Below are 26,006 nucleotides of genomic sequence, written 5' to 3'. Positions count from 1 at the left end.
TATCGTATTGTGATTTTAACCTTTTTTTGTCATTATTACTCCTACTGTACATGTGATCCTTGACTGTGTTCGTGTACATTTGTATATACTGATTTTGAACCTCAAATACCAGTGAACTGGTCTTGAGCGAATAAAGAATTGAATTGAAGTTGTGGACCCCCGATAAAAAAAATAATAATCGGGTTCGTGAAACGTCCAATCTATAAATAGATGTAAACAAACAAGTTGTGTGTTTGTACCCTGTCGACCGACTGCCGCTATGAACAGGTAAACGATCACATTTCTAATTTTTTTCGTACTCATCAGACATATGGAGCACAAAGGCTTTGGCCAGTAAAATAGAGTGCTGGTTCGAGTCTAGCTGTGGTCAGTCGATGTTCTGTTTAGTCCTCAGATAAGGCACAATGCTATTTATCTGGCCTGACGTACTTGTATATATTCCTCCCAGGTTAAATTGTACGGACCCGGTACAACCACTAATTTTAGCTACACAGATTGAAATCCCTACATATATAGCTTTATTTACTAAATGAATACGTTCTATTAGCTACTTTTGCTTTTTAAGTAAAACAGACAAAAATCGCTATATAGGAAGTTTTAACGAACAATATTTACACTGTGTAGTTTTAAGGTACATAGATGCTCTGATAAGAGAGATTGCTGCCTTAAAAATTTTTCTGTGGGTTTTGTGACTCTTTGGAGATTTTAGGGATCGAAGTATTTTCGGAAGTTAGAATATTTAAAAAGTTGTGTTTCATGCTTATCAGATAAAATTTCATCATAAAGTCTTTCTATTCATCATTTAGAAATAGCATTAAGAAGAAAGGCCTATATAGTTACACGGATTTTTTTTTAATGTGGAAAATGGTCATCTAATTAAAAATTCATTATATGATAGTGCGAATGAACGTTAATTTCTTAGCTAGATTTTCTGGGGAATTTCTTGTTATAAAAAAGCATATCGTCGGAAACCCACGGTCGGTCTCGCTTCTCTAGCGAGACCGACCGTGGGTTTCCGACAATGAAAAAAGCACTGCTTCCCTAAATTTTATGTGTGTAGTGTTTGGGATTCAATCTAGATTCCTCTTTATTACCTGTAAGCAAATCGATTGATTTTTTAAAATATGTATCAGACTTTTTCTTTTTTTATGAAAAAATATTATTTTATTAAAATCATTAGCAAGTTATGAGAAAAAATGAGAGAAGATTCCAGAAGAAAGTTGGGGATACTTTACTGTACACCTTTTCCGTAACTGAGCATGACAGATGTGTGTATGATACAGCCTGGTGGCCGGTCGGTCCCGGAGCCCACAGATTCCCCCTCCCCGGGGCCCGTGATGGTCAGGTACCTGACAGGTACGGAGGACGACCGCCTGTTTGCTGGCCGGATGATGGTGGAAGCGTTTGAACGGAAACTGGTTCATGCAACAAGCAGGGGCAGGTCTGGAAACAATATGCCTCCTGTTACAACTGTACCTTCTAAAATTGTTGAAAAATCAATGTTCAAGTTTAAACCTGCATAATTATATTAATGAATTTTTTGATGGCGATTAAATATTACTAGTAACAGTCTGCATTCAAATTTTTTCAATGCTTAACAACGCATGAAATGTAAAATTGCTTGTTTTAGTTTACCAGACATGAGAGATTCGTATGCCAACAGTCTGAGAGAAAGACCGCCAGAATTCTATGAGAGACACCTAGTGGCCGAATACAACGGAGAGAAGGCGGGGTCATGTGTTCTGCGTTACCATGGTGATAGCGAACTATTCCAGTAATTGTATATTAATGGCGTCATACATGTATATAATTATCATCATGTGTTACTGACTGCAACAGCAAAAGTCTTCAAATTCGAACATTCAGTTATGTCTTCATTATGAATTGTTACCATATTCGATAACTTTAAGTTATCCGGATTTTTTAGTCGTACCACAAATCTGCCTTTTATAGAGACCGATTGTATTAGTTTTCTAGTGTTGGTATTCATCAGTTATTGGCATAGTGGATACATGGAGATATACTACATATATATTTAAGCCATGAGATTCGAGTCCACGAGGCACCGGCACAACTCTATTTTATCTTACCTGAAGTGCATGGATACCATTCAGAAATTTGTCATTTCATTTATAACGTTTGAAGGACAAAAAACATTCTAATGATTAAAAAAGAAATACTTGAGGCTGAAGATCAGAGAATCTAAAATGTAAATCAAGTTGTGCCGGCATTCATAATTCTCTATTGATTAAGATAATATTTTCCTTTTTGTTATACATGTGTTTGAGAAAACACATTTTTATTTGTAAAAATTCAATTCTAAAATTTTTTAAATACTTTAAACAAAAGATTTCAACACTCAACAGGTAAATTGCATTATGAATGTGAATTAATGGTTCTATTTTATTGGATAGAGATAGAGAAGAAGACATGGCCCCTGTGGGATGTACGGATTTTTGCGGGTGAGACTTGTGTTCATGACTTTTTTCGTTCTCTGTCAGATATATAGACCATCGTTTTCCTTATAGTTGAGTGAATAAGTAAAACAAGTACGGGTTTACGAGGGTTGTTATAAAAGTTCGAGGACAAAGTGATTTACGGCAAACTTACTGTGTACTTTGTAGGATGACGTATGTTTTATTAAATAACTACGAATTAAAATTAAGTATGCAAAAAATCAAAAGATTTTGAAAAGAAATTTAAAATATTCAGCAATTTTTATGCATGAAGTAGATAAAGAGGCGAACATTAAACAGGGTCGAATGTTTCTCTGTAGTGTGTATGGTAATTCTAAGTAAAGCAGCAATCCCTGTTACTTCGTTTTGTCCTATAACTCATGTTTGTATTTCCTTTATGATTTATTATAGGCTTGAACTGCTGAATAAGGCAAGAAAGGAAGGTATTCCTACGGGAACGTGTTCGATAAACCATCTAGCTGTCGACTCTTGTTTCAGAAGGAAAGGAATAGGAAAAATCTTATTAAACACCGCTGAAAAAGATGCTCTAAGACATGGATGCTCAGTAAGCTCAGATTTTTCAATGATATATAGTTTTCGCACAGTGCAAATAAATGTAGCATATTATGAATAATTAACATTGTAGGTTTCTTACGAGAAAATTGGTTTCTCTGCTAGTTCCAAAAATCTTAAATACGAGAATGCAATGTAGTTCAGTGGTTATAATTTATAATGATCAGCATGATTATGAAAGGCAATTACACCAGTGGGTCAATGGTAGTTTTTCATTTTACTTTTTTTTGTATCTATGATCATTTTTTGCAATACATGTATTCAAAGTTGATCAGATCTTAAAATCTAAAGTTGCAGATGATACACTTATAATGTGTGTTCACCATTCTTATAATGCTACATAAAATTATATGATTATGACAGGTTATGGATCTGTGGGTTGCCTCCAATAACAAAGCTCGGTTGTTTTTTGAGGGTCAGGGTTACAGGGTCCTAGAGACAGACACAGGCTGCTGCTGCGGACTCTGGTGTATGACTGGAGTGTGGGTAAGTCCACTTCTACTCTAGGGATACTTTTATTGAAGTTTTCTATAATCTGTTTTAGTTATCATTTTATTCAGATGGAAGGTGCTTGAACTAAAGGCCATATATCTATAGAGATCAATTTAAGCGATGTAGCCATCTTTAGGGCTTGAATTTGTCCGACCTGTGAAAAATTAATGAAGCAAAAATGTCTAAAGATTTCTAACTATATGTATTGAAATAATACATTGTTTATATCTATAAAAATAATTCTAATAGTAATACAAATTACAATCATTTTGAATAAAATTATTTATGTAAATAAATTTGCAAATTTAAATGTTTTTTTTTATCTTTCAGAGACTTAATCGAATGGAAAAGAAACTGAGCTGAAAGTTTATAAGCTAAAATGAAAATGTGAAATTTGACTTCATTTGTTGTTTTACATGCTTCAGGACATTTGATAAGTTAAATATGTGAGCATTCACATTTGTCACAAACAATTATATATGTATATATGAATTATATATGTATTCCTAATTGGTGTGTAATTATAAATTATTTCATCCATTATATTATATTAATTTTTATCAGAGTAAAACAACAAAAAGCAATATCACAATTTATAGAGTATTAAATGTTGAAAGATTTTTGCTCTTCCTCTCTTAAATATTTTTCTTGATATGCTCGTGATTCTCTCTTGTTATTTTTGTTTATGTCCTTTTATACATTATTTCAACATGCACCTCGTTTTGCAATGGTCTGCTATGATAGAATAAAGAATTGAAGTTAATGACATTTTTTGGAAGATAATATGAACTTGAATTGTATAATGTTTCCTTGTTTACTGAGATTTGAAATAAAATAAAAAAAACCGTGTTTTAAAATACAAGGGAACAAATTAAATCACAATGCTGAGTGGTAGCAGGCAATCAAATACTCGAATCAGAATATTTTTCAAATACATGTAGCTGTAATGGAAGGAAAAATGGACGCTATTACATTTATCTAGATAAAGGTCCTACAGGATATGGAAGACCTGGTGACTCCTTTTTATGAGAGTAACTGTAAACCTGGAAATATACTATAGTACATGTAGGTGATCCGTATTTGACCCTCGAATTGTCGAATTCTTCGTTTTATGTAGAAAATTTGTAGCTCGAAATCCTTGAAACCATTTCATACAGTGGTTTTTTTAGCCAAATATTGTAAAGTAGACTTTGGTCATGGTGTTGGCATAGGATTGGAAGACCGACATCATATTAATTTTTGTTGTTGGCAGTTTGAAAAATTGAAACCAATGAAACGAACGAGGAACAATTAATCAGTTACTCGATCCCTTTCACCACAAGATTTTATCTTTATTAAGAATATGAGATTTAGATATTTAACAACTTGATTCGTCTGTATATTTGATAACCAAGTACATTTCTTTACACCTGAACACTCGGTCACCAGGCAGGTGATTGGATAATACAGTCAAGTGAAAAGTGCAGAAATATGCTACCTCATTTAATAATGTTCGAATTTTAATATTTAATTGGTACTTTATTGGATCCATGAGACTTTTAAAGTTGTTGTTTATTTGGATTTGTACACAACTATGCATTTACACTGCAGCTATTTAACGGAGATTTGAAAAGCTTAAAACTGTCTGATGTTCATTCTTTGTCCCAAAATCGGAGGTCTTGCAAATGTTGATATTCTGGCTTAAGAAAATCGCCAAATATACACGCACGCACAAGACCGTCTGCTGCGGAATAGGGATCAAGTTCTGAGGAGGGACGTCTGTCTTCAAAGTACCCATAGCCATTTTCGTGCACTAACGGCGGAATACGTACTGATGTTAGTCTTTTATTAGCTACATCAAAGACGAATTCATTAAAGCGTGGATGGAATTTGAAAGCAGTGTCTTGCAGTCTGATGCTATTTGTGGACTCCTTTGTCGGGTCATAATAACCCAAGAGAGGCTCCTCGCTCGATTTCGATAGTATATCGATTGCATGTCTAATAAATCTGAAATGTAAAAACTGCAATTAAAAAGAGTCTAAACCGATCTTTTTTTCTTGTTGCACTCTGTGTCTAACTACATTAGAAAACTTGATATAATTCCGCCCTTTTGTCTCATTCTAGAGGTACTGAAGTTTATATGACCGGAGGACATAAATGCCTCTCCTGGTACAGGTAGCGGTGAAAACGTCACTCTCAAGCCATACATTTCTGCCAGTCTGTACAGTATATACCTCGCCACATAAAGGTGGTCACCAATGGTCACACCCTCACAAGGGCCAATTTGAAATTCCCACTGAAACATGTTATCGTTATTTTCTGTAAGTTTACGTCTTGCGCGTAAAACAAAATACGACAATTTACAATACTATTTCTAAAGACATGCAAACCGAAGAAGAAAAGAACAAGTGAGCACATAGAGTCATACTTGTGAAGGGCCATTTTCTCGATCCCGGCCGCCTATTTTAACGCCTGCATAGAGACAAGCTACCAGATGTCTGCTTGACAACTCTCGCTCAACGCCTACATTCTTAGCATGATGAGGACCGATAGCCGAGTACACAACTGTAAGCCCGAGAATAACATCAATTAATTTAAGATTAACTTGACCTCGTACAAATATACTATATTTTTTCAAGAATCTTATTCACTAATAAACAAATCAAAATGCTCATTGAGAAAATTGACAGATATGAAAAGTTTTATAAATGGACTTTGCCTAACTCGGAATGTTTTGATGTCAGGTCTTTTCTTCTTGCAGTTTAAAACCTCTGCCTTACAGATATCAATAGTAAGCTAAGCATTAATATCAGAGCTTTGTGTTTTGAAAATTTTATTTTAACTTGAAAAAAAAACATGATAACATTGCAATCAGGTAAAATTCAATATAGTAAAGCTTACGGACATCATATCACACGCTGTCTGCAGCAGACAGCGGTTTTAATGGGATAAAGACGCTTTTTACCGAGTTTATTAGGAATATTTGAGTGTGAACGTGTTTTTAACAACATTTGTAACATTGTGTGGGAGGATTTGCGTAACTTTTGTCAAGTAAGCTGTTTTTTGACATTGTTTACAAATCGTGTCCTACTTTCGATTCTTCCCTTGTGTATTATTTATATATATATATCATAGAGCAGAGTGTAGAGCGGATACGATGCCCCTGTGCATTGTATGTACACTGATACATGGGTGTGTTCTCCGAACGCCTACTCCTCAATTAAAAATAATAATTGGTCAAGGCAATTATGGGGCCCTCTAAGGGGACACAGGTATGGACTTAACCTGTATATACTTTGGTTCACAGGTAGACGACATTGTCTTATTTTTAATCTAAAAAAAATAAAAAGATGCAATAAATAGTGCTAATGGCTGCATGTACCTGACATTATATTAAAAATACCATATTTTTTTAATAACCTAAATGTTTCAGTGAAATAAAATAATCATTAATTATTATTAAAAAAATAAAAATTGAATATCTAGATGACATCTTCCAGAACAACAGGATACTTTCGTTTGCGACAACAGACAACCTTCAAGACCTTGCTGCCTCCGAGACCTTCTTCTGCGATGGAACCTTCTACACCTGCCCCAGCCTGTTCTACCAGATCTTCACCATCCACATCATGACTGACGACCAGATGACGCCCGTTGTGTATGCCCTTCTTCCAGGAAAGAACCAAGCCACCTACACAAGACTCTTCACTCTCCTTTCCGACAAGATGAACGGCCTTGGACTGCAGTTCTCTCCCACCAGTGTCCTTGCCGACTTCGAAACTGCAGTACATAACTCCATCAGAGACGTTTTTCCTGGAATCACCACCAAAGGATGTTTCTTCCATTTCACACAGGCTGTTTGGCGCCTCGCACAGATCACAGGTTTACAGATCCCCTACAGAGAAGATGACAACGTGAAGAAACTGATAAGAAGAGCAGCCGTCCTACCCATAGTTCCTCTAGACAGCATCGAAGACGTATGGTTCCAAGCCCTGGAAGACCGCGATGAAGCCGACCTGACGGAAGTGACAGAGACCATTACAGACTATGTGATAGAACAGTGAGTGAATGGTGACAAACTTATTTGGAATCACTTCGGAACCTATGGACCACAGACCACTAACAACTTAGAAGCATGGCACGGGAAGTTGAAGAGGATGGCCCTACACGCGCACCCAAACATCTACACTGTCATCAAGATCTTCAAGGACATCCAGAACGGCAAAGAAATTCTACAGATCTAGAAACAAGAGGAACCATTCGTCAACCGACAAAGAAGTACGCGAACATCAAGAGGAGACTGCAGACCCTGAAGGAGCGATACCAAGACAGGATCATCGACCTTATGACCTACGCGGATTCAGCATCGGAACTTTTACATGTAGGACATTGGCATAGTGACAGTGAAAGGACATTAAGACAGACTTCGTGCCCATATTAGTATCTGTGTAAATATTGTATACATGTATATACTGGTATGAATTATACTTTTTAAAACTTTATGTCATTTTGAATTGTTATTTATGTTTTAGACAACCATGTATTTGTGAGTTTGTTATAAAACAGTGCTATGTGTCAAATAAAAAGAAAATTGTATATAAAATGTTATGCAATTTTAAAACATAATTTTATTGTTTTAAATTATATGTAGTGCTAATAAATTAAATAAATATATTAAAATTGATTCAATGTTTCTTTTTATTTATGCAACAATTTTAATTATAAAAACATTCAAAATTTAACAAAAATGACAAAATGTTATATTATTTTTCATTCAAGGAAACACAGGTAAAGTCTACCTGTGCCCCTTTAGAAGGCCCCATAATTGCCCAGTATTATTGAATAATGATAATTGGATAGTAGGCGTTCGGAGAATCAGCCGATACATGCTTGTCTCTTCGCCTACGGCATTTTATATAGGCAATTGAAATTTGAGTTATAAACGAGTTACAAAGCATGAAATTCTTCGCTATGTAATTCTTAACAAAGCGTTTGTTTACATTTTGAACGTTGAAATTTCAGTTTTAAACCTAAAACGAATGTATTAAACGTTGGGAACTGTTTATCTATGCTTAAAATAAATAAAATGATAGACATATTAGCTGTAAAAAGATTTTTTACTGGTATATTGAACCTATGTAAACAAACAGAGGGCACGAGCCTTGTTTACATGACAAATAATTGTGAACCCTGTATCTTTCTTATAACTCTAAAATGACTCTCAAATTTTATTTAACAGTGCGACATTTAAGTCCGGACATGACAAGGTCCGGGCTTTTCGCTACCATTTCCGTTGGACATAGCTTACTTTTGTTTATATATCTTAGTGGGACATTTTACTTTGATCCTATCACGTCAGCATGAATGTACACATTGCTCTAGTTTTCTTATAATTGTCTCTCAAATATCAAAATCCCATGGGATTTTGGTGGGATTTTTCATCCCATCTCAAACCCCACCAAAATCCCATGGGAGAAAAAGTACTGTGGGATAAATCGTCCCATGTGGGAGAAAAAATCCCATAATTGTTAAAAGGTGGGATTAATTCTCCCATATAGGACAAAAAATCCCACAAAATAAAGGAAATGGGATATATCCCATGATTTTTCACATAGGATAAATGTTCCCATATATCACAGATATTTTTCTCATGATTTCTCATAATAAATTATTTTCTTTTGTTATTTCACCTTAATTTGCACATAACATTAAACTCTGTCTCATAGTAATTGATTGGATCAAGAACTGTACAAACATTTCATGTTTTCATCTGATATTAATCTTTTAAAGGCATGTGAGAATGTATTGTGTTGATTTTCCAAAATACTGTAGGTGCATGTTTGCTATAAAATGCAGATTCTAATCCTCAATTAATAGTTATTATTTGGTTCTTCATTTTTAATCCATCTAATTAGACTTTCTTGTTATCTATCTCTTAAGAACTTATAATTTCATTACATATTATATAGCTCTTTCTTGTAATTACCATAGGCACTTCCCACCTAAAATCAGTGTATAAAAAATCCATCCCGAAAAGAGATGAATATTTGGCACAATGATGTATAGATGGTGAGCGTTTAACAGGTGCGGTTCTTTACCTCAGCAGATAAGAATGACCTTTGTTGCTGTGCAGTACTAATGCAACGCTTAAAAAATACCTTATGCAGATTGTAAGCAACCAAATGTTTACCCAATGATGACGTTTTTTCATATCTAATGCTCATAAACTTCATGTAGTCATTTCTCAACTCTGATGATCAGACTAATGTTCCCAGTGATGTTCCTAGTTTCCATCTTGGAGTGTAATAATTATGTTGAATTACGAACCCGATTGTTAAATACCCCCCCCCCCCCCCCCTTTAAAAGAATTCGGAATACTAAGACAATCTCATATCATGTTTCATGGAGTCAAGTGCACAGAACAAGAACCACATCACCACATCGTCAATAACGGCGATTGTCTACGCCGCATTGTTACCCAATGAACGGATTTTTTTTAAATAAAAGAGAGTAAAATATAACATTTGGGAAAAAATGTTTTATATTGACTTCAAAATCATGCTAAAATAACTGTATCAAGTTTTGTAGTTTAATTAAGTCATTAAAGTGAGACTGTTTGGGGTTTTTTTTTCAATGTGATTGTTGTTGTTTTGATACATGTAAGAAGGTAACAAGACTTCAAATTGTCGCTAAGTTTAATAAATTTCACAAACGCTATGTCTATAGGTTGGTTGCACCGAGCTCAGCTTGAGCGAGTTTCTGTACTTGTGTATATTACCTGCAAACAGTAGATCAAATAAGTGTATTTTAAAAATACATGCACATACATAGTACAGAAGACCAAAGGTGGCAATGTTGCAAACATCAACCCGTAATTATAAATTGCCAGACTGTCACCTTGATTAATATTCTTACCCCTCGGTGGTTCGTATTGTATATACATGTAATTATATCCCCGGATGTTTAAGACTTGTTACCTGTAATTAAATCCGCGATGTACGGTTCTAGGATAACACAAAAGTGAAATTTTTGTTTAAAATTCAATTTACTGGTTACAATATTATTTCCCTATAAATTAAATTATAAATGAATTAATCATTTTCCAAATGTTTCATTTTTTGAAAAATCTCTCTCTCTCTCTCTCTCTCTCTCTCTCTCTCTCTCTCTCTCATTATTTGCTTGCTTAAGTACTGCTTTAAAGTATACCAGGGACAAACGGTATCTAGACTACCTACATGTATAGTGCGGTCAATTTTTGATATAATGGAGATCTATGTGTAAAAACATCCTGAAAATTTTACTGCGGTCGCATAAGTACTTTTCGAGATATTTGGGGAAAACACGATTTCACACCTTCAGAACGATTTTTAATCAAGCCGATTTGGCGCGGGATGAACTTTCAATTCAATTCAATTTATTTTCACTCAAACCGTCAACATGACGGTACATGAGGTACACATATATATATATAAATATTTACAAATGTATGTATAAAGTCAGAGGTACATGTACAGTACAAATTAGAGAGAAAAAAAAAGTATGAGAAAAAAGTACAAATGTTCAAGGAGGACAGACTGATTCAAAAATTTCATTTATAAATAAACAGAGTTTTTTGAGTTTTTTAAGTTTTAAAGTGGACAATAATTCACAAAATTTAAAAGTGTTTGGTCTTACACAAAATCTAGGTTCCAAGTATTTTTGTCTAATACATGAAAGAGCATTACATTCTAATATAAAGTGCATTTCATCGGCTATTTGATTTTTATTACATAATGTGCAACATCTTTCATTAAGAGGAATGCCTAACCATCTACCAGTTTCTACAGGAAGTCGGTGATTCGACGTACGGAATTTAACAAGAATTTTTCGAAGTTTTGATGGCAGAATACTCAAATATTTTTCATATCCAAAAATAAATTTGAAAGTTTTATATATATGACCTTTTGAAGAATTTGCAATATCAGCCGACCATTTCTGCACAAACTGGTCTTTAAGCCTTTGCTTGACAGCATTTGTAATCCAATTAACATTTACAGTACATTGTTCATTCCAAATGTTTGAAAAACCACACTTATTAAAAATAGAATGTATACAATCAATCCATGGGTTTTTAGAAAAGTCATTATTACATTGATTCAATAAGTATTTGTAAAGTATATGAACAATTTTATTTTCTGGCCCGGTGAACAATTTTGCCCAGTATGAAACCATTCTAGTATATATATTAACAGATAACGGAAACCTTCCGGTTTCTCCATAAACCATGTATGATGGGGTACAGCTTTTTAAATTCAGTATATGTTTCAAAAATTTCAAATGAATACGTTCTATAGTTTCTATATTTTCAAAGCCCCATACTTCACATCCGTATAATAATACCGGCATTACTACTTTATCGAAAAGGTCTAACTGACACTCGGCAGGTAAATTAAATTGCCTTATTTTCCTAATGACCCCATACATAGCCTTCTGTGCCTGTTCACAGAGATGTGTTTTTGCTTTTCTGAAAGACCCTGAACGTGAAAAAACAATTCCAAGGTATTTAAACTCTTTCACATTTTCAATTATTTCATTTCTAAAGTAAAATTCCCTTTTTATCATTGGACCTTTAGAAAATACCAATATTTTTGTCTTATTTATATTAACCGTTAACTTCCATTGCTCACAGTATAAATGAAACTCGTTCAGAGCATTTTGTAAATCATCAGGCGTTTCAGCAGGAATTACAGTGTCGTCAGCATAAAAAAGAATACATAGTTTAAAATACCTAAAAAGTTCATCCTCTAAAGGTTTGGTAACACTCTGTAACCCAATTATATTTTTATCAATCATGAACTTTTCTAAGTCATTAATATATAACGAAAATAAAAATGGCGACAAATTTTCACCTTGGCGTACTCCAACATTACAGCTGAAAAATTCGGAAGATAAGCCATTCATACTAATTTTTGACTTAACCTCCATGTACATGTTTTTGATATAATTAAAACATTTCCCATTTATTCCATTTTTGATTAACTTACTCCAAAGACCATTTCTCCAGACAGTATCGAATGCCTGTTTAAAATCAACAAAAGCACAAAAAAGTTTTTTTTTCATGGACATAAGAGTATGGGATAAAAACTGTAGTGTTATTATATGGTCTAGAGTTGAATAGTTTTTTCTAAAACCTGCCTGGCTTTCGCTGATAACGTCAATCTCTGATGCATATATCTCTAATCTATTGCTTAATATACAAGTAAAAAGTTTTCCTAGGCAACTTAATAATGTAATCGGTCTATAGTTCTCAGGATGTGTTGGGTCGCCTTTGTTTTTATATATGGGTTTCACAATACCTACAAGCCATTCATCAGGAATAAAACCATTGTCAAAAATAATATTAAACAACTTGTTATATAAAGGTAGAAATAAAGAAACTGTTGCCGAAATGTGTTCATTAAGCACCTCATCATACCCAGCGGCTTTATTATTTTTTAGTTTCTTTACGGCTTCTAATATTTCTTCATCTCCTATGGTACTGTTAAGAATAGCATCAGACATTTCGATTTCAGCATTCGATAAAAAATCACTATATTCTATATTGGGTTCATCGTCATTTTCACAATCATTAATACCTCTTAAGTAATCAAACATATTATTAATATCAACAGCACACTTATTCGATGATTTTGATGTATTTAAGATTTTCCAATATTCCTTGGAGTTTGTAGAGCGCAAGTTCTTAAGTTTTCTAGTTAAATCCGTTTTGTAACCTTTGATGCATTTATCTATTGTGTGCTTGTATTTTTTACTCATTTCTTTAAGGTTGTCTTTGTTTTCAGATGACTGACATTTTTTATGAATACGTTTAGCCAAATGAAAGTTCTTCCTTGCTGCTCTACATTCTCCATTGAACCATGGTTTCTTGTTCACTGTATTTGTATTATCCGACGAAAAGTTTTTATTATATTTTAAGCCAAATGTTATTCTAGCTGCTCCGGAAAAAACGTCACATAATTCTCTGGTAATATTGGTAATATGGCTTCGGCTAATGTTCTCGCCAAGCATTGACAAATCGTGTAATTTGTTATCAATAGATATTACAGCTGATCTATCGATATTGTTACAAAAGTCGTCCGCTTTACCTGGACACCATAATTTTACACTTGGGTGATTTTCACCTATACAACTGTGGGTTGGTTCCTTATTACAATATGAAAAAGAAAACGATATAGGATTGTGTACATCTGAATAAAAATTGCAAAAATCAGTGACATCAAAGTTCTGTAAAATTCTAAATACATTCGTAGTAGCTAGAACATAGTCCACAGTACTACTGTTTTTACAAGTTGTCCCGCCTATATTTTTATCACTGCCAAATCGGCTATTAACAATGTAGACTTCATTATTTTTACAGAATTCAATTAACTTATATCCATAATTATTCACAATGGTATCTTGAACAATTCTCTTAAGCGGTATATTATAGCTTTCAAAGACCAATGCCCGTTCAACAATATCGGGTTGAAAAATATCTGTACATCCATTTAGATGCGCTAGAAAATCATCAGAAATGAAGAAATCATTCAAATGACCAACTCTGGCATTAAAGTCGCCCATAAGACAAAAACATTTAGATTCATTTGTAATATTAATTAACTCTTGTTCTATTTCTATAAAACAGTCGGGTGATGCATATCTACTACCTTCAGGCGGTATGTAAACAACGCCGCATAATAAGTCGTCAGTGGAGTTTAGTAACATTTTGTCTAATTTAAACCAAAACACATATTTACAGTCTGTGTTAATTATTTTTATATACTTAACAATGTTATCCCTGACCGCCAAGATAATTCCACCAGAGCGGGTATTTGTAAGTTTACGTCTGTTTTTCATGAATGTTACATATCCTGGTATTTGAATATTATCACAGTCGTCGGTTTTGGTTTCAGTGAAACCTACCACATCATAATTCGTAATAAAGTCTGTGAATTCTTGATAATTTAACTTATTTTTTACACCACATACGTTTAAGGAAAGAAACTTAAGATCACTCGTCGCAGTCCGTTCTCCCGCGGGTCCCTATTTACCAGAAGGAGTTGATCCTTGGCGTTGTCTTTTGTTTGGCTGTCGGTCACTTCGGGGTGTCTGTTGACTCGCATGGCTTGGTCCAGTCTGTCGCGTAGATGCTGTTTGACGGGCGGATTCCACAGGTGGAGTATAAATCTCACCCTCAATGTACAGGACATCGCGGACCAGCTTTGCGCGTTTTTTCTCTTTCTTGGCCTGACGCATGACAGGGTAGAGCTTTTTTCTCCTCTCTTCAATTTCCGGGGGATATTGTTCATTCACCCAGACATTTGATCCTTTCAGCTTCTGTGCCGCATGTGTTCGGATGAACTCCCTATCCTTGTAATATGTAAATTTGGCCACAATATTTCGTGGGTGTTCATTAAATTCGTTCCATCTGCCCATTCTGTGAACACGTTCAAAAGAGATTTCGTACTCGAGCTTGTATTTTTTCTGGAGGAAATCCTGTAGCAGGGCCTCGGTGTCTTCCCCTCTTTGTTCCGGGATTCCTGAGAACACGAGGTTATCCCTCATGGACCGCGCCTTGAGATCCGTCACTGAGTTTTGTAACTTTTCATTAGCGTCTTCCATTCTTTTCATTTTATCAGCCATAATATTTTCGGAAAGTTGTTGTTCTTGTCTGTACTGTTCTAAGCTTTTCCTGTTGTTGTTTATTACGGTTCTATTTGCTTCTGCCGTTTCCTTAACTGAATCGAACACTTCTCCTAAGGAGCTCACATTGGTTTCTAGGTTTTTGAATTCGGATTTCACACTTTTTACATCATTATCTAGCTTCTTTGCGCGGGATTCCATTGCGTCAATAGAGCCCCGAATTTCTCTTAAAGACAAAATTTCTCCCTCAATCGTGTTCAAACGATTTTCTAGATTATCGTTTTTTAATTCAATGCTCGTAAGTTTTGTGTTCATTTGGAGTAGGAGGGTATGAATAGATTCCAAAGTCACATCACCCTGAATATTTACTGTTGGCTGACCATATATGATTGAGTGACTTTCCTCAAGAAGTTTTGACGTGTTCATTTCAGACATTGTTCAGTTGTAGTAATTCACTTTAATGCTAGTTTGTAATAAATTGCATTTGTACAATCAGACATAAGTCTACATAAGTCTCAGGACACAGGTTTCGAGACCACGGATCGCTGACTACTACACTATTCAATACGGCACAAACAAGACGTGGGGTGAGTTGATCTCACGGACACACACACAAATAGATATATGTACTTGTGTAGAAAGTTTTTGATAGCATAGGTAGTTCTTACAACCTAAATAAATTCAATAGTTTCAACAGAGTTGGGTCCTCCTTCACAAGACATATGCATATGCAGAGTTACAGTTCTCTTATAGATGTTTAAGACTTGTTTTTTTAAGTTTTCACCGGAGCCCAAAACAACAACGACTTACCGGCTCGATGACCTCTGACACTGTGGCGTCACGGGGTCAACTACTATAATAATTATGAGAAACAAGAATATCGTATGATAACTGTTTGTTTTCTTGCGTTGCTTTTTTCGATATCTGAACATTTTTTTTTTTAATTTCCTTATCAACACTGAATGACTAAATATACTGTTGTTTGAGTTTAAACCCATATTTTATCGAACAAAAATGCCGAATTCGGAAACTTGTTAACGTTTGCTTCATGAATTTAGTCAAATAATTGTGACACATTTTGCATCACATGTGTATTCTATGTAGCAAATTGACAATCAATCAAGACACTATTGTTATAAGAAACCTATTTTTTAAACATTTTTCGGATGTTTTTTCATGACATTAATAATGATATTGATAAATTTATATGTTTTGTAAAAGGTGACGTGGGGGTCTATTCCTCGTATGAGACATAAAATTCAGGCACGAAGCATCAGTCGGGGTGGGGGGGGGGGGGGGGGGGGGCTTGCATTTACCATGTTTACATATAAAAAATTTAATTATCATGGAGCCTCCCCCCCCTCTCATTTTTGGGGGAGTGTGTAAGTATTAATTAAGGAAATTAAGAGTGAAATTGAAGTAACAGATATATACCACGCCAGCTCCCGCCCTCCCCCACGGATAAAGATATAGAAGATTTTCAATGTCCCCTTTATTTTTTTATTTTTTTTTGTTTGCTTGTCAAGATTTTTTGGATGAGTCTGAGATGTAATTTCAGGCAGGTAGCATCGTTTTTTAATTTGGGGGGGAGGGGGTAAAAAACGATGCTACCTGCCCGAAATTACATCAATATTGCCCGATTATTCATTTTAATATTGATTTCGGACTTATAACAATCAAAATAGCATGCACATTTTAACAAACAATCGAGGGATTATTAACGGATCAAGGAGAAAGTCCAAGATGGCCGCATGATGAAGTGTGTCTCGTAACTTCTTTGAAAATACGATAATGGAATTTTATTTTACACTTATTTACATCCTTTGTCAAGATATGTTAAAGTTTCTTTCAGTTTTAATAATGATTCAGTGTCAGTATAACAATTTAATTAAGCTATTTGGAGTTAAATTGCTGACTATAGCGCTCGAAAGAAAGGTGTTCTTTATTGGACAAGAAATTAAGACCAGGGACGTAATTACTTCCGAAATTATTACTTCATTATTACTTGATTGCATTTTTTAAACAAGGTTTAAATTGCTGAATTGTGAGTTTTGTCATTTTTTAAAAGATAAGTAACAATTAAGGAATATTTTGAACATTAGTTTCTTTTTGATAGTCTCATGCATGATTCTTTGACCACTTATTGACGGACTATACCCGTGTATTAGCTAATGAATGCTTATTTTACACAGTCTAATTTGATTTCTGTTTTAGCTGTCAATAATCGAGTAGCTAATTATAGACAAATCAATTTACTAGTCTAGAGGTGTGAAACCTCCTCTTTGTTCACCAGACTCGTGTACCATGTGTATACATACCCCAGACACACACGTGTCTGGAGCAGTAGCTTCGTTAGTTTACCCGTGCCATCGTCTCAGGTCAATCGTGTGTGAAGGGAGATTATGTAATCAACAACTGAATAATGAACATCAATCTGTCCATGCAAGCATTTAAGATATCGTAATCATCGGTAAAAAAAGCCGACGAGAATAGCCAAAATCCTTTAAAAAGAAACTTGATTGTAACAAAATAATTACGGATACAAATTTCTAAAGCTACAATACTTTAAATAACTAGATACGTCAAAACATCAGAGCTATATCAATTTTTTAAATTTTTGACTGCAAAATCGAATTTATTTTGTAATGCTTTTTAAGGTAATTACTTCCTGTTGATCTCATAACCTCTCTTCCGCATGTTGAATAAGCAAAGAAAGTGAGCGCACAAGATTGTAAGTTTGCAGGAATCCTCGACACGAATCAATTGGGATTTAAATGTCTATAACCTCGAAAGGCTATGTACAGGTTTCAACAAAAATATATTATGTTGAGAGTCGAAGTACATGGCTATTCCGGTTATTAAAAAAACTCACAAAGCTTTCAAAAATTGGCAATGAGAGGTAAACCGATAACTAGTTGGAAATGTTAATGCAAACATATTTTAATGAAGTTATATTGTGTATATCCTAAAAAACTAGTAATAAGAAAAGAATTTTTTTATAGTGTTCATACAGCAGAACTAGAAATCAATAACAACAAATTAATATATACCGGTATATTATAATTCAACATCATGTTATAATAACAAACATTTAAAACAAAAAAGTTTAATTAAAAAAAAAAGACCACCAGTTGGATTTGAACCCAAAACACTGAATGTATGTATTCACTAATCCAGGACGAAACCACTGAGCCATGCGAGACTTGTCAATATATGCTCTATAAAGTACTGTTTGAAACAACACTGTCATATCAATGGACTGTTTTTTATCCTTCAAAAATAATTTGAAAAAGTACATAATTAGTCATTTCTGGGTCATCTCTCCATCTTTTTTTAAAAAGCGACATTTTTAATGTTGAAATATGTTATCTTTACACGTTTCAAATTTGTGGAGAGAAGACCCAGAGACAACAAAATCATTTAAAAACAGTTGTAAATAAGTAGGATTTTGCATGAATTGCATCGTGTTGCTATATTTAGACCCATATTCTAATAAAACCTTTTGCATTTCAAATATTTTCCCACTCATTCCACATCCAACAGAAACTAAATAACGGTTATAATTCAAAAAATATTCAAAATTAATTGATGAAATTTTCACTCTCCTTGTGCGCCCAGATTCCTGCCGAATCTACATCTTAAGCGCCCACATTCTTAATAAAATAATGTTAAATATGTCGCCTTAATTATAGTTATATTATGTAAGTACAACAAATAATTTTCTATAATATCAAACTGCTAGCATTCATGCCATAAATACTCCATTTCATAGAGCTTTATTTGTGATGCTGAATAAGTAAATATATTATTCACCAATTCCTATATATTTGCTTTGTTTATCTGTGTATATTTAATATTCTTGTCGTTATGCATGTACATGTATATCGAGAAGGTCATTGTGTACACAGCACACAAGTCAGTATTTTTGTCTCAAGTTGTGATTAATTTTGCTCTCAATTATAAACATGTATTAGTTAAGAAGAAATTTTGGAGAAAAATCAGTGCCGCGAGCGTGATTTGATCCCACGTTAGTACAATAGTGCTACTTACATCGCCCTCCGCGCAGCCACTGCGCCACTCGCGCTTTAATTGTACGAGCTTTTTTTTTTTTTTAAATATAAGGTAAGGCTATCTTTTAAAAAAGGAAAAAAACTGAAAATCAATAAAAGTAAAGCTAATTTTTTCTTTGGAATAATATATTCTTTAAAATATAGGGTATTTCACCCCTTGTTATGGTTCTTTATTCAAAATTTGAATAATTACTTTTTGATGTTTTATAGTACTACCAGGGACATTTATGTATATCACCGCCGGACATGGAATGCACCGATCCAGCTTTTTTTCCTTGGGGAGGTGGGGGGTTCGGAGTGACATTTTAGTTTGCCAGGAGGTCAGAGGCATATTTCCGATATTTTTTTATGTAAATTTAAATTTTCAAGGGGGTCCGTCCGGTCAATGATACGCGTTTTGTCACTGCCGGTTTGATACTCAGCTTAGCATTAGCGTTGAAATTCGTTATCATTTATATGTTCTAATTAGAAACCAATTATATTTTTTTTATTATAGCCGAAGCACTTGTTCATTCTTGAAAATGATTCTCAAAATCATGCATGTATTGCATTTAACTTGGTTTTACATGTACACGAAATAATTTAATTGAATGATCAGCCCAAATTTGTGGCATCCCGTTTAATACATGTTAAGAAGCCCGATAATTAACAGTGTTTTAAAACTTACGCACATTTGTATTGATTGGCAAAATGTGAATATAATAATCTTCGTTTCGGGATGGCATTGTAACGGGCTTAGCAAAACCAGGGACGCTGGTGTCTCACTGGCAAGAAAACTACCAATTTACTTAAAATGATATATGTCGCATTGATCCACATAAATATCTTATGCCAAAAGCTATCTGATTAATTAATTCAAAAATTCATTAATATTGATAGTAACGAATAAAAGTTGGTTAATAATGTTTACATTCACGTAATAAAAACCGTGTTTGATTTCGTAGAGACGGAAGACCTTAATGATAAGTGTTCGGTAAAAATTTCTCGCTTCTGAACTTCCAGTAAAAAAAAAAAAATAAGAACGCAGAACCTTAAAAATGGATATAAAACAATCCAAAATTAATATAAAGATTCACAATTCACTCCTTGTATGTGCCAAATTTCCATTTCATCATGCAACTTGATAAACTGGTTCACAGCCAGTTTCCAAAACTCGGAAGTGGAGTGAAGACAAACGAGGGGAATAATTTTGCTATCATGAGCAGTAAGTACATGTATGTTCTTAATTATTTTCTTCATCCAATTTTAGCCTACAGCGAGTTCACCTGTGTCACGTGTTTCTGTTCAATCTGGTATCTGCTCGCACGTGTCTTACACGTGTATATCTCCATTCTTTGTAGAACAATAGGGTGCTAATTAATATACACAGACTGACACCTGTAGATACTGCCATGTGAATTGGTAGATGCTTTAGGACAATGGGATAGTAATTAGGTATACACAGAATGTGTCTCCTTGGTCAGTTGACTTATCTATGAGAAATTCATAATGAACACAACAAAGACTTTTAATGCTACATGTACACAGCTGGCACATGTAAAGCTTATTTGTAATTGACTTCAACACAATATTTAAAAGTTATTAAAATGATATTATAAATAAAATGAATGTGCAAGTAATAAAATGTTGAAAGAGTAGATTATCATATATAGTCAATGTAATACAAATCATTGCATTCACAAAACTATATATGCATTGATCTATATTGATAAAGTTTAAATACAGTTTTGTAACTACACTTGTATTGTTTTCATTTTAAGGAAATATTTATAAGTAATATGAACAGATCCATATTTCAATTTTGTCATTAGTACAATTGGCAACATTTTAAAAAACATTATATAGTCTGGCATCATGTCTATTATAGACTGTGCACTGTTGCATTCTCTCATTGGGGGAGGGGGGGAGACTTTTTTCAGGACCCGTTTCTGTCGTTATAGTCAAATTATTTTACTACTCCTATTACAAAGTAAACTAATATGTCAACTTCTATTCTTCCAAAAATATTATACATGTGTATAAAATTATCAATTATTAATGTCTTTATGCAAAGCATATTTTTTCCAAAAATTATTAATTTGATGTAATATAAATCATATACCATATGATGATTGTAAAAACTTGAATAACTTAATTGAATGAGCTGGTCATCTAAGATAGTCTTACCAATTTTTATATAAGTCCGTTGAATGATTTAAGTTATATGTAAGTAAGTAAATCATTTATTATTGTGACATGTGTATCTTTTACAACTAAGTAGTATACAATTACATAAATCAAACACCTGCCCATTGGACCTATGATAAGTCACTGTTAACACTAAGTTATGATTTTATGCATGGGCAAGAACTTAATTTGTCTTAATTAAAATGCAGAATGAATAAAATTTGCAGCTTGTCTTGGAAAATTACAAATGAGAGTTTGAATTTAGAAACTAGAGAAATTAGAGAGATTATTTGGAAAAATAACAATTTGATATAGTTTTTTTCTGAGATTGTAATCTAAGTTCATTTTAGAAGAAATTGGAATGTGTCCTCTACATGTATTTTGTCTACAGAGTTTTCATGTGCACTCTGAGTCTAGACAAGTTCACCCTGAAATTGTGCAGTCTCTATTTTCAGGGGTAGTATTAGGACTATATACCCCACACCGAAACTGTGTCATTGTTGATCTAGCTAACAATATGTTTAGGAATGTTCATTGAGATGTTATTTTCTAGGCAAACATTTTCCTTTGATAGTTTGTATGTTCTTAATTTAGGAGAAGTTTAATGTGGATATATCCATTTGCCATCTTAGTTCATGTTCTAACGGCTGTTTGCTAATAAAATGAGTTAATATAAACATGAAGTACATGGGGGCATATTTTCATAGGTTGCCAGCTAGTATATCTACATCATCTAGAATAGACATTGTGCTTTTATGAATAGTCCTTGTCACACTACTACATGTACATTTTAATACGTGTATTGTCAAACAACAATTTATGTACATGATATACCATATGACTGCCCAGAAAGACAACAACTTCAGTAAATAATATGAGTAACATAAATACAAGGCTTTTAGTTACTAAAACATCTTGTCAATGAATAGAAGAAGTCGATCAGAAATAATTAAGTACTACATATAGGTAACTGCAAGTTAAAAATCAGAATTAATCCTTTAAAACCTATGGCCAAAAACTTTCAGAGAGAGAGAGAGAGAGAGAAAGAGCTAGAACATACCCGGTATATATAATTATGTTCATAATTAACTTTGAAACAAACCAAAATCATTCTTTAGGAGAGAGAGAGAGAGAGAGAGAGAGAGAGTTGTTGAACATTAGGGTTCACTGGTTAAAAATACATGTACCTGGTATGTATTCAGAGCTTTATTTAAAGCTATACACGCTATAATTTGCGTCAATTTTGAATAAAGGGGAAAATGTATGTGTTTGATTACTAATAAAAGTTACCTTTATTCTGTTAATTATAATGCTCAATTCGATCACTTAACAAATATATCAAATATTAAACAATAAAAAATATTTATTTTCCTGCCAGGAAAGTAATGCCTCCTCGTGAATATCAATCTATCACGTGATATCGACAGCTAAATTTAGCCTATCATACCAAAACTGGTGAAGGGTCAACATCTTCATAATTGTAATAGTTTCACAAAGGAAAGGATATTTTCAGTAAAGCATAAATTTGTCCGATAAACGAGTACAAACAAAAGAAAATAATACAAGCCTGTGAGTAGATATGAATACTTCCTTTAAAGAAATGACGTATACCTGTGTTTTTCCCCTATGTGCTATTTATAGATCCTATAAGTGTTAATGCAGAAGTAAGGGTATCGTGAATGGCAAGCGTATTTTACTCATTATACATGTATGTATTTCAAATTAACAACTGTTAAGCATATTAAAAATCAAGTTGGATATTTAATTAGGCAAACAATAACGACCACCTAGTTCTCCGCGGACATGCGCAATGAGGTCGGTTTGCTCTTCCTTCATCAATATTCATGAAAAGGTATATTTTCCTGGCAGGAAAATAAACAATTAAAAATCTATATCTTTGTAACGAGATGAAATTCACCCTTGTAATTTACAGATTAAGGATAACTTTTATAGGTAGACAAACACATGCGTTTTCACTGTCATTCAAAATTGACGCAAATTATAGCGTGTATAGCTTTAAGCTCATTGAGCATTGTTGAGTAGAGTATTAGGAAAAATTTAATATGTAACATAACTATTGAATAAACATTTAAGTGTTTGTAGTATAACCTCACAATATCCGTAAAAGTACCACTGAGACCAACATAATACAACTGCATGATAAATAAATGTTATTTAAGAAATTAATGGGTTCTAGCCTCTGATCCGCCATTCAGTAAATATTTTAAAACAATCTTGACTAATAAATGTCAATCATATAATAATGATTCCAATATAAGTCAGATGAGCAAATCTAATATTTTGAGGCTGTATTAGCTATAATTTTTGAGAACCTTAAATTTAATATCACAATGATGGGACCCAGTTCATTTAACAGGCATGGGGCAATGACTTTTTTCATAAAGGAAAAGCATGGGACAAAAACTTCCTTAGTATTAATTAAGTACCTGTGGGATGAACACTTTTTTAAAATAAGTTACAATTCCCAACTCAAGAGGAACAATTAATATCTTTAAACATATTTTATTTAAAAAAAAAAAAATAATTTAGGAGGGAGTTACTCCCATTATTATTCAAAACTGTCTGACTTGCTCTCTTTAATTTACACTAAAATTCTATGAAAAGATGAAATTAGAAAGCTTATGCAATTCTGAGAAAAAATATGCATCATATTGCCAATTCCATTGAGGTTTAAGAAAAATATAGCCATTTAAGTGAACCTACCATTTCCCCACTCCTCTATTTAACACAGATTCATGGGGCTCTCCTTTAGTAAAACATATTAACTTAATCTTTTAAACATCAATTGTTGTTCAACCTCCTTGAATAAGAAACCTTATTCAGTACTACATACATCTACATAATATTACCATGATAAAAGCATCAAATCACTTAGAAATACTCTTACATGTATTACACTCACCGTATTTTGATTGTCAGAAAAAGCATTTATAGTTTGAAATATTTTATCTAATATTATGAAACTTGTTGCAATTTTCTTGGGTCATTTCTTACACATATTTGAAATAATCATCACTGATGCTAAGAAATTGCTCTTTTTTGGTAAATTGGATGATTTGTAGCATTTTTATTCACAACTAGACATGCCATCCTGCATGTGTTTTTTTTTTTGTTTCCATGAAAATGGAAGTTAACAATCATATTTAGTGAATATCTTATCTATTCTGGTTTCTAGTCTCCTTTTGATAAACAGTAGGACCTGCAGGTATGATATACCTACCTTTAATTTAAATAAAATTAAAACACACCAGGGTTACGCTGGAGATGGATATATGGTATATATAAGAATTTCATGAAAAATGTTCAATTTTTACATGTATTTCTACATTTTTGACGCATATATATATACAATAAAAGGGTAAAAATATGTTGATTCTTGTTCGTTTCAATAGTAGTACCGTAATTATAGTAGCTAGGTGTTATTTGAAGGTCAAGTGTACCTTTACATATCATACATGTATACGTAATGAAAGAAGGGAGATGATTTTTTAACTAATGTAAAAACATCTTAAATATCACTTTTGCACAGGATACATACACTTGGGTTTTTAAGGTTGATACTATGATAACTACATTTGTTTACATGTAATTACATTTGTATTACATTTGAAAGAAACATATTCTTTAAAAAAAAAAATGGGTTTATAATTTGTCAGGTTTCTTATTGGTATTTCATAAAACCAGAGAGCAACTTCACTGCAGATCTATAAATTTAATGATTAAATTGATAAAAACTGTTTTAAAAGTATTAATTTATTTTTAACTCAGTAATTAACTTAAGCCTATAAATTGTCATCAGAATAGGAAATTCCAACTTTCTGGGTAGGCCAAATTTTACTCAAGTGGTGGCCATTCTACACATGTAACCGAAGAGGGAGTATTAATAAACTCTCCTTCTGTATGTACATGTATATAAAAATAATTGTTTACATTGTACGTTTTGTAATCAAGTCTCCTAAAAGAAGTTTGGAGACATTGTTTTTGACAGCTAGCGGTTTCTTCTTTTTCTTCTTTCTTGCCTCTGAACTTGTCCATCACTTTTCTCAGAGATGGCTGCATGAACAGAGTTGTACACAACTCTAGATCTAGAATATGATAGGCCTGCATACCCTGTTTTAAAATTTAAATTTTTTGTTTTTAAATTGGGGTTGGGCAACCATAGTTTTGGGGGTCAAATAGGGGTGGGGTCTAACACTGAATCCGTAGGGGAAAATTATACACTATATTGTAAATGGTTATCACTTGAAAACCGTTAAAGATATTGACATGGATTTTTCAAATGCTAAATATATTGAGTGTTAATTATGGTCAATACATGGTACATTATAGATATGATCTCTGGGGACTATATATATTCCTCAACCCCGAGGTTTGGGAAATTACTTAATATTTAAAAAACCGTGACTCCTCACCCCTAAACCATATAAATTCTTGTTCCTTGTGCAATGGGGCATCATATGGTATATAGGTTATGGCCATATGGGGGTGGTTCCGTCTACCCCTGAAACAGGAAGTGCCCTAATTTAAATATCTCATTAAATTCCTATGAGATCCCCAACCCCAAACTACTTATATTCTTGTTCTTTGT

The 26,006-nt window shown here is 33.4% G+C and overlaps 3 protein-coding genes across 3 annotated transcripts in view; 2 read left to right on the top strand and 1 right to left on the bottom strand.

Moving 5' to 3' along the window:
• Positions 1 to 178: 178 nt before the first annotated feature.
• On the top strand, positions 179 to 4,370 carry LOC105322877 (uncharacterized). The gene is made up of 7 exons (XM_011421781.4): positions 179 to 267; positions 1,181 to 1,441; positions 1,631 to 1,774; positions 2,415 to 2,462; positions 2,868 to 3,021; positions 3,393 to 3,515; positions 3,852 to 4,370. Exons 2-7 carry the CDS (start codon positions 1,260 to 1,262, stop codon positions 3,882 to 3,884), a joined length of 684 nt encoding a protein of 227 aa, XP_011420083.3. The 5' UTR covers positions 179 to 267; positions 1,181 to 1,259; the 3' UTR covers positions 3,885 to 4,370.
• Positions 4,371 to 5,577: 1,207 nt separating this feature from the next.
• Positions 5,578 to 26,006, bottom strand: part of LOC117690855 (glutamine synthetase-like) — a 33,626-nt gene continuing 13,197 nt past the window's right edge. Inside the window, exons 5-6 of the mRNA XM_034475608.2 lie at positions 5,929 to 6,065; positions 5,578 to 5,796 (exon numbers count right to left, since the gene is read on the bottom strand). Of these exons, the coding sequence (XP_034331499.2) occupies positions 5,578 to 5,796; positions 5,929 to 6,065 (356 nt within the window). The remainder of the gene's footprint in view (positions 5,797 to 5,928; positions 6,066 to 26,006) is intronic.
• Positions 6,689 to 7,763, top strand: LOC136271386 (uncharacterized). The gene is made up of 2 exons (XM_066071312.1): positions 6,689 to 6,692; positions 6,987 to 7,763. The coding sequence occupies exons 1-2, from the start codon at positions 6,689 to 6,691 to the stop codon at positions 7,562 to 7,564; spliced, it is 582 nt and encodes a 193-aa protein (XP_065927384.1). The 3' UTR covers positions 7,565 to 7,763.

The sequence above is a fragment of the Magallana gigas genome, chromosome 9 (genome assembly GCF_963853765.1).
Source record: "Magallana gigas chromosome 9, xbMagGiga1.1, whole genome shotgun sequence".
NCBI classification, from domain to species: domain Eukaryota; kingdom Metazoa; phylum Mollusca; class Bivalvia; order Ostreida; family Ostreidae; genus Magallana; species Magallana gigas.
This window is presented reverse-complemented; position numbering and strand designations above follow the sequence as displayed.

Excerpts from the sequence above, each read along its gene's own strand:
- LOC105322877 (XM_011421781.4), top strand. The coding sequence starts at position 1,260 with ATGACAGATGTGTGTATGATACAGCCTGGTGGCCGGTCGGTCCCGGAG. Across the intron at positions 2,463-2,867 it reads GGATGTACGGATTTTTGCGG|GCTTGAACTGCTGAATAAGG; the intron begins GTGAGACTTGTG and ends GATTTATTATAG. Across the intron at positions 3,516-3,851 it reads GGTGTATGACTGGAGTGTGG|AGACTTAATCGAATGGAAAA; the intron begins GTAAGTCCACTT and ends TTTATCTTTCAG.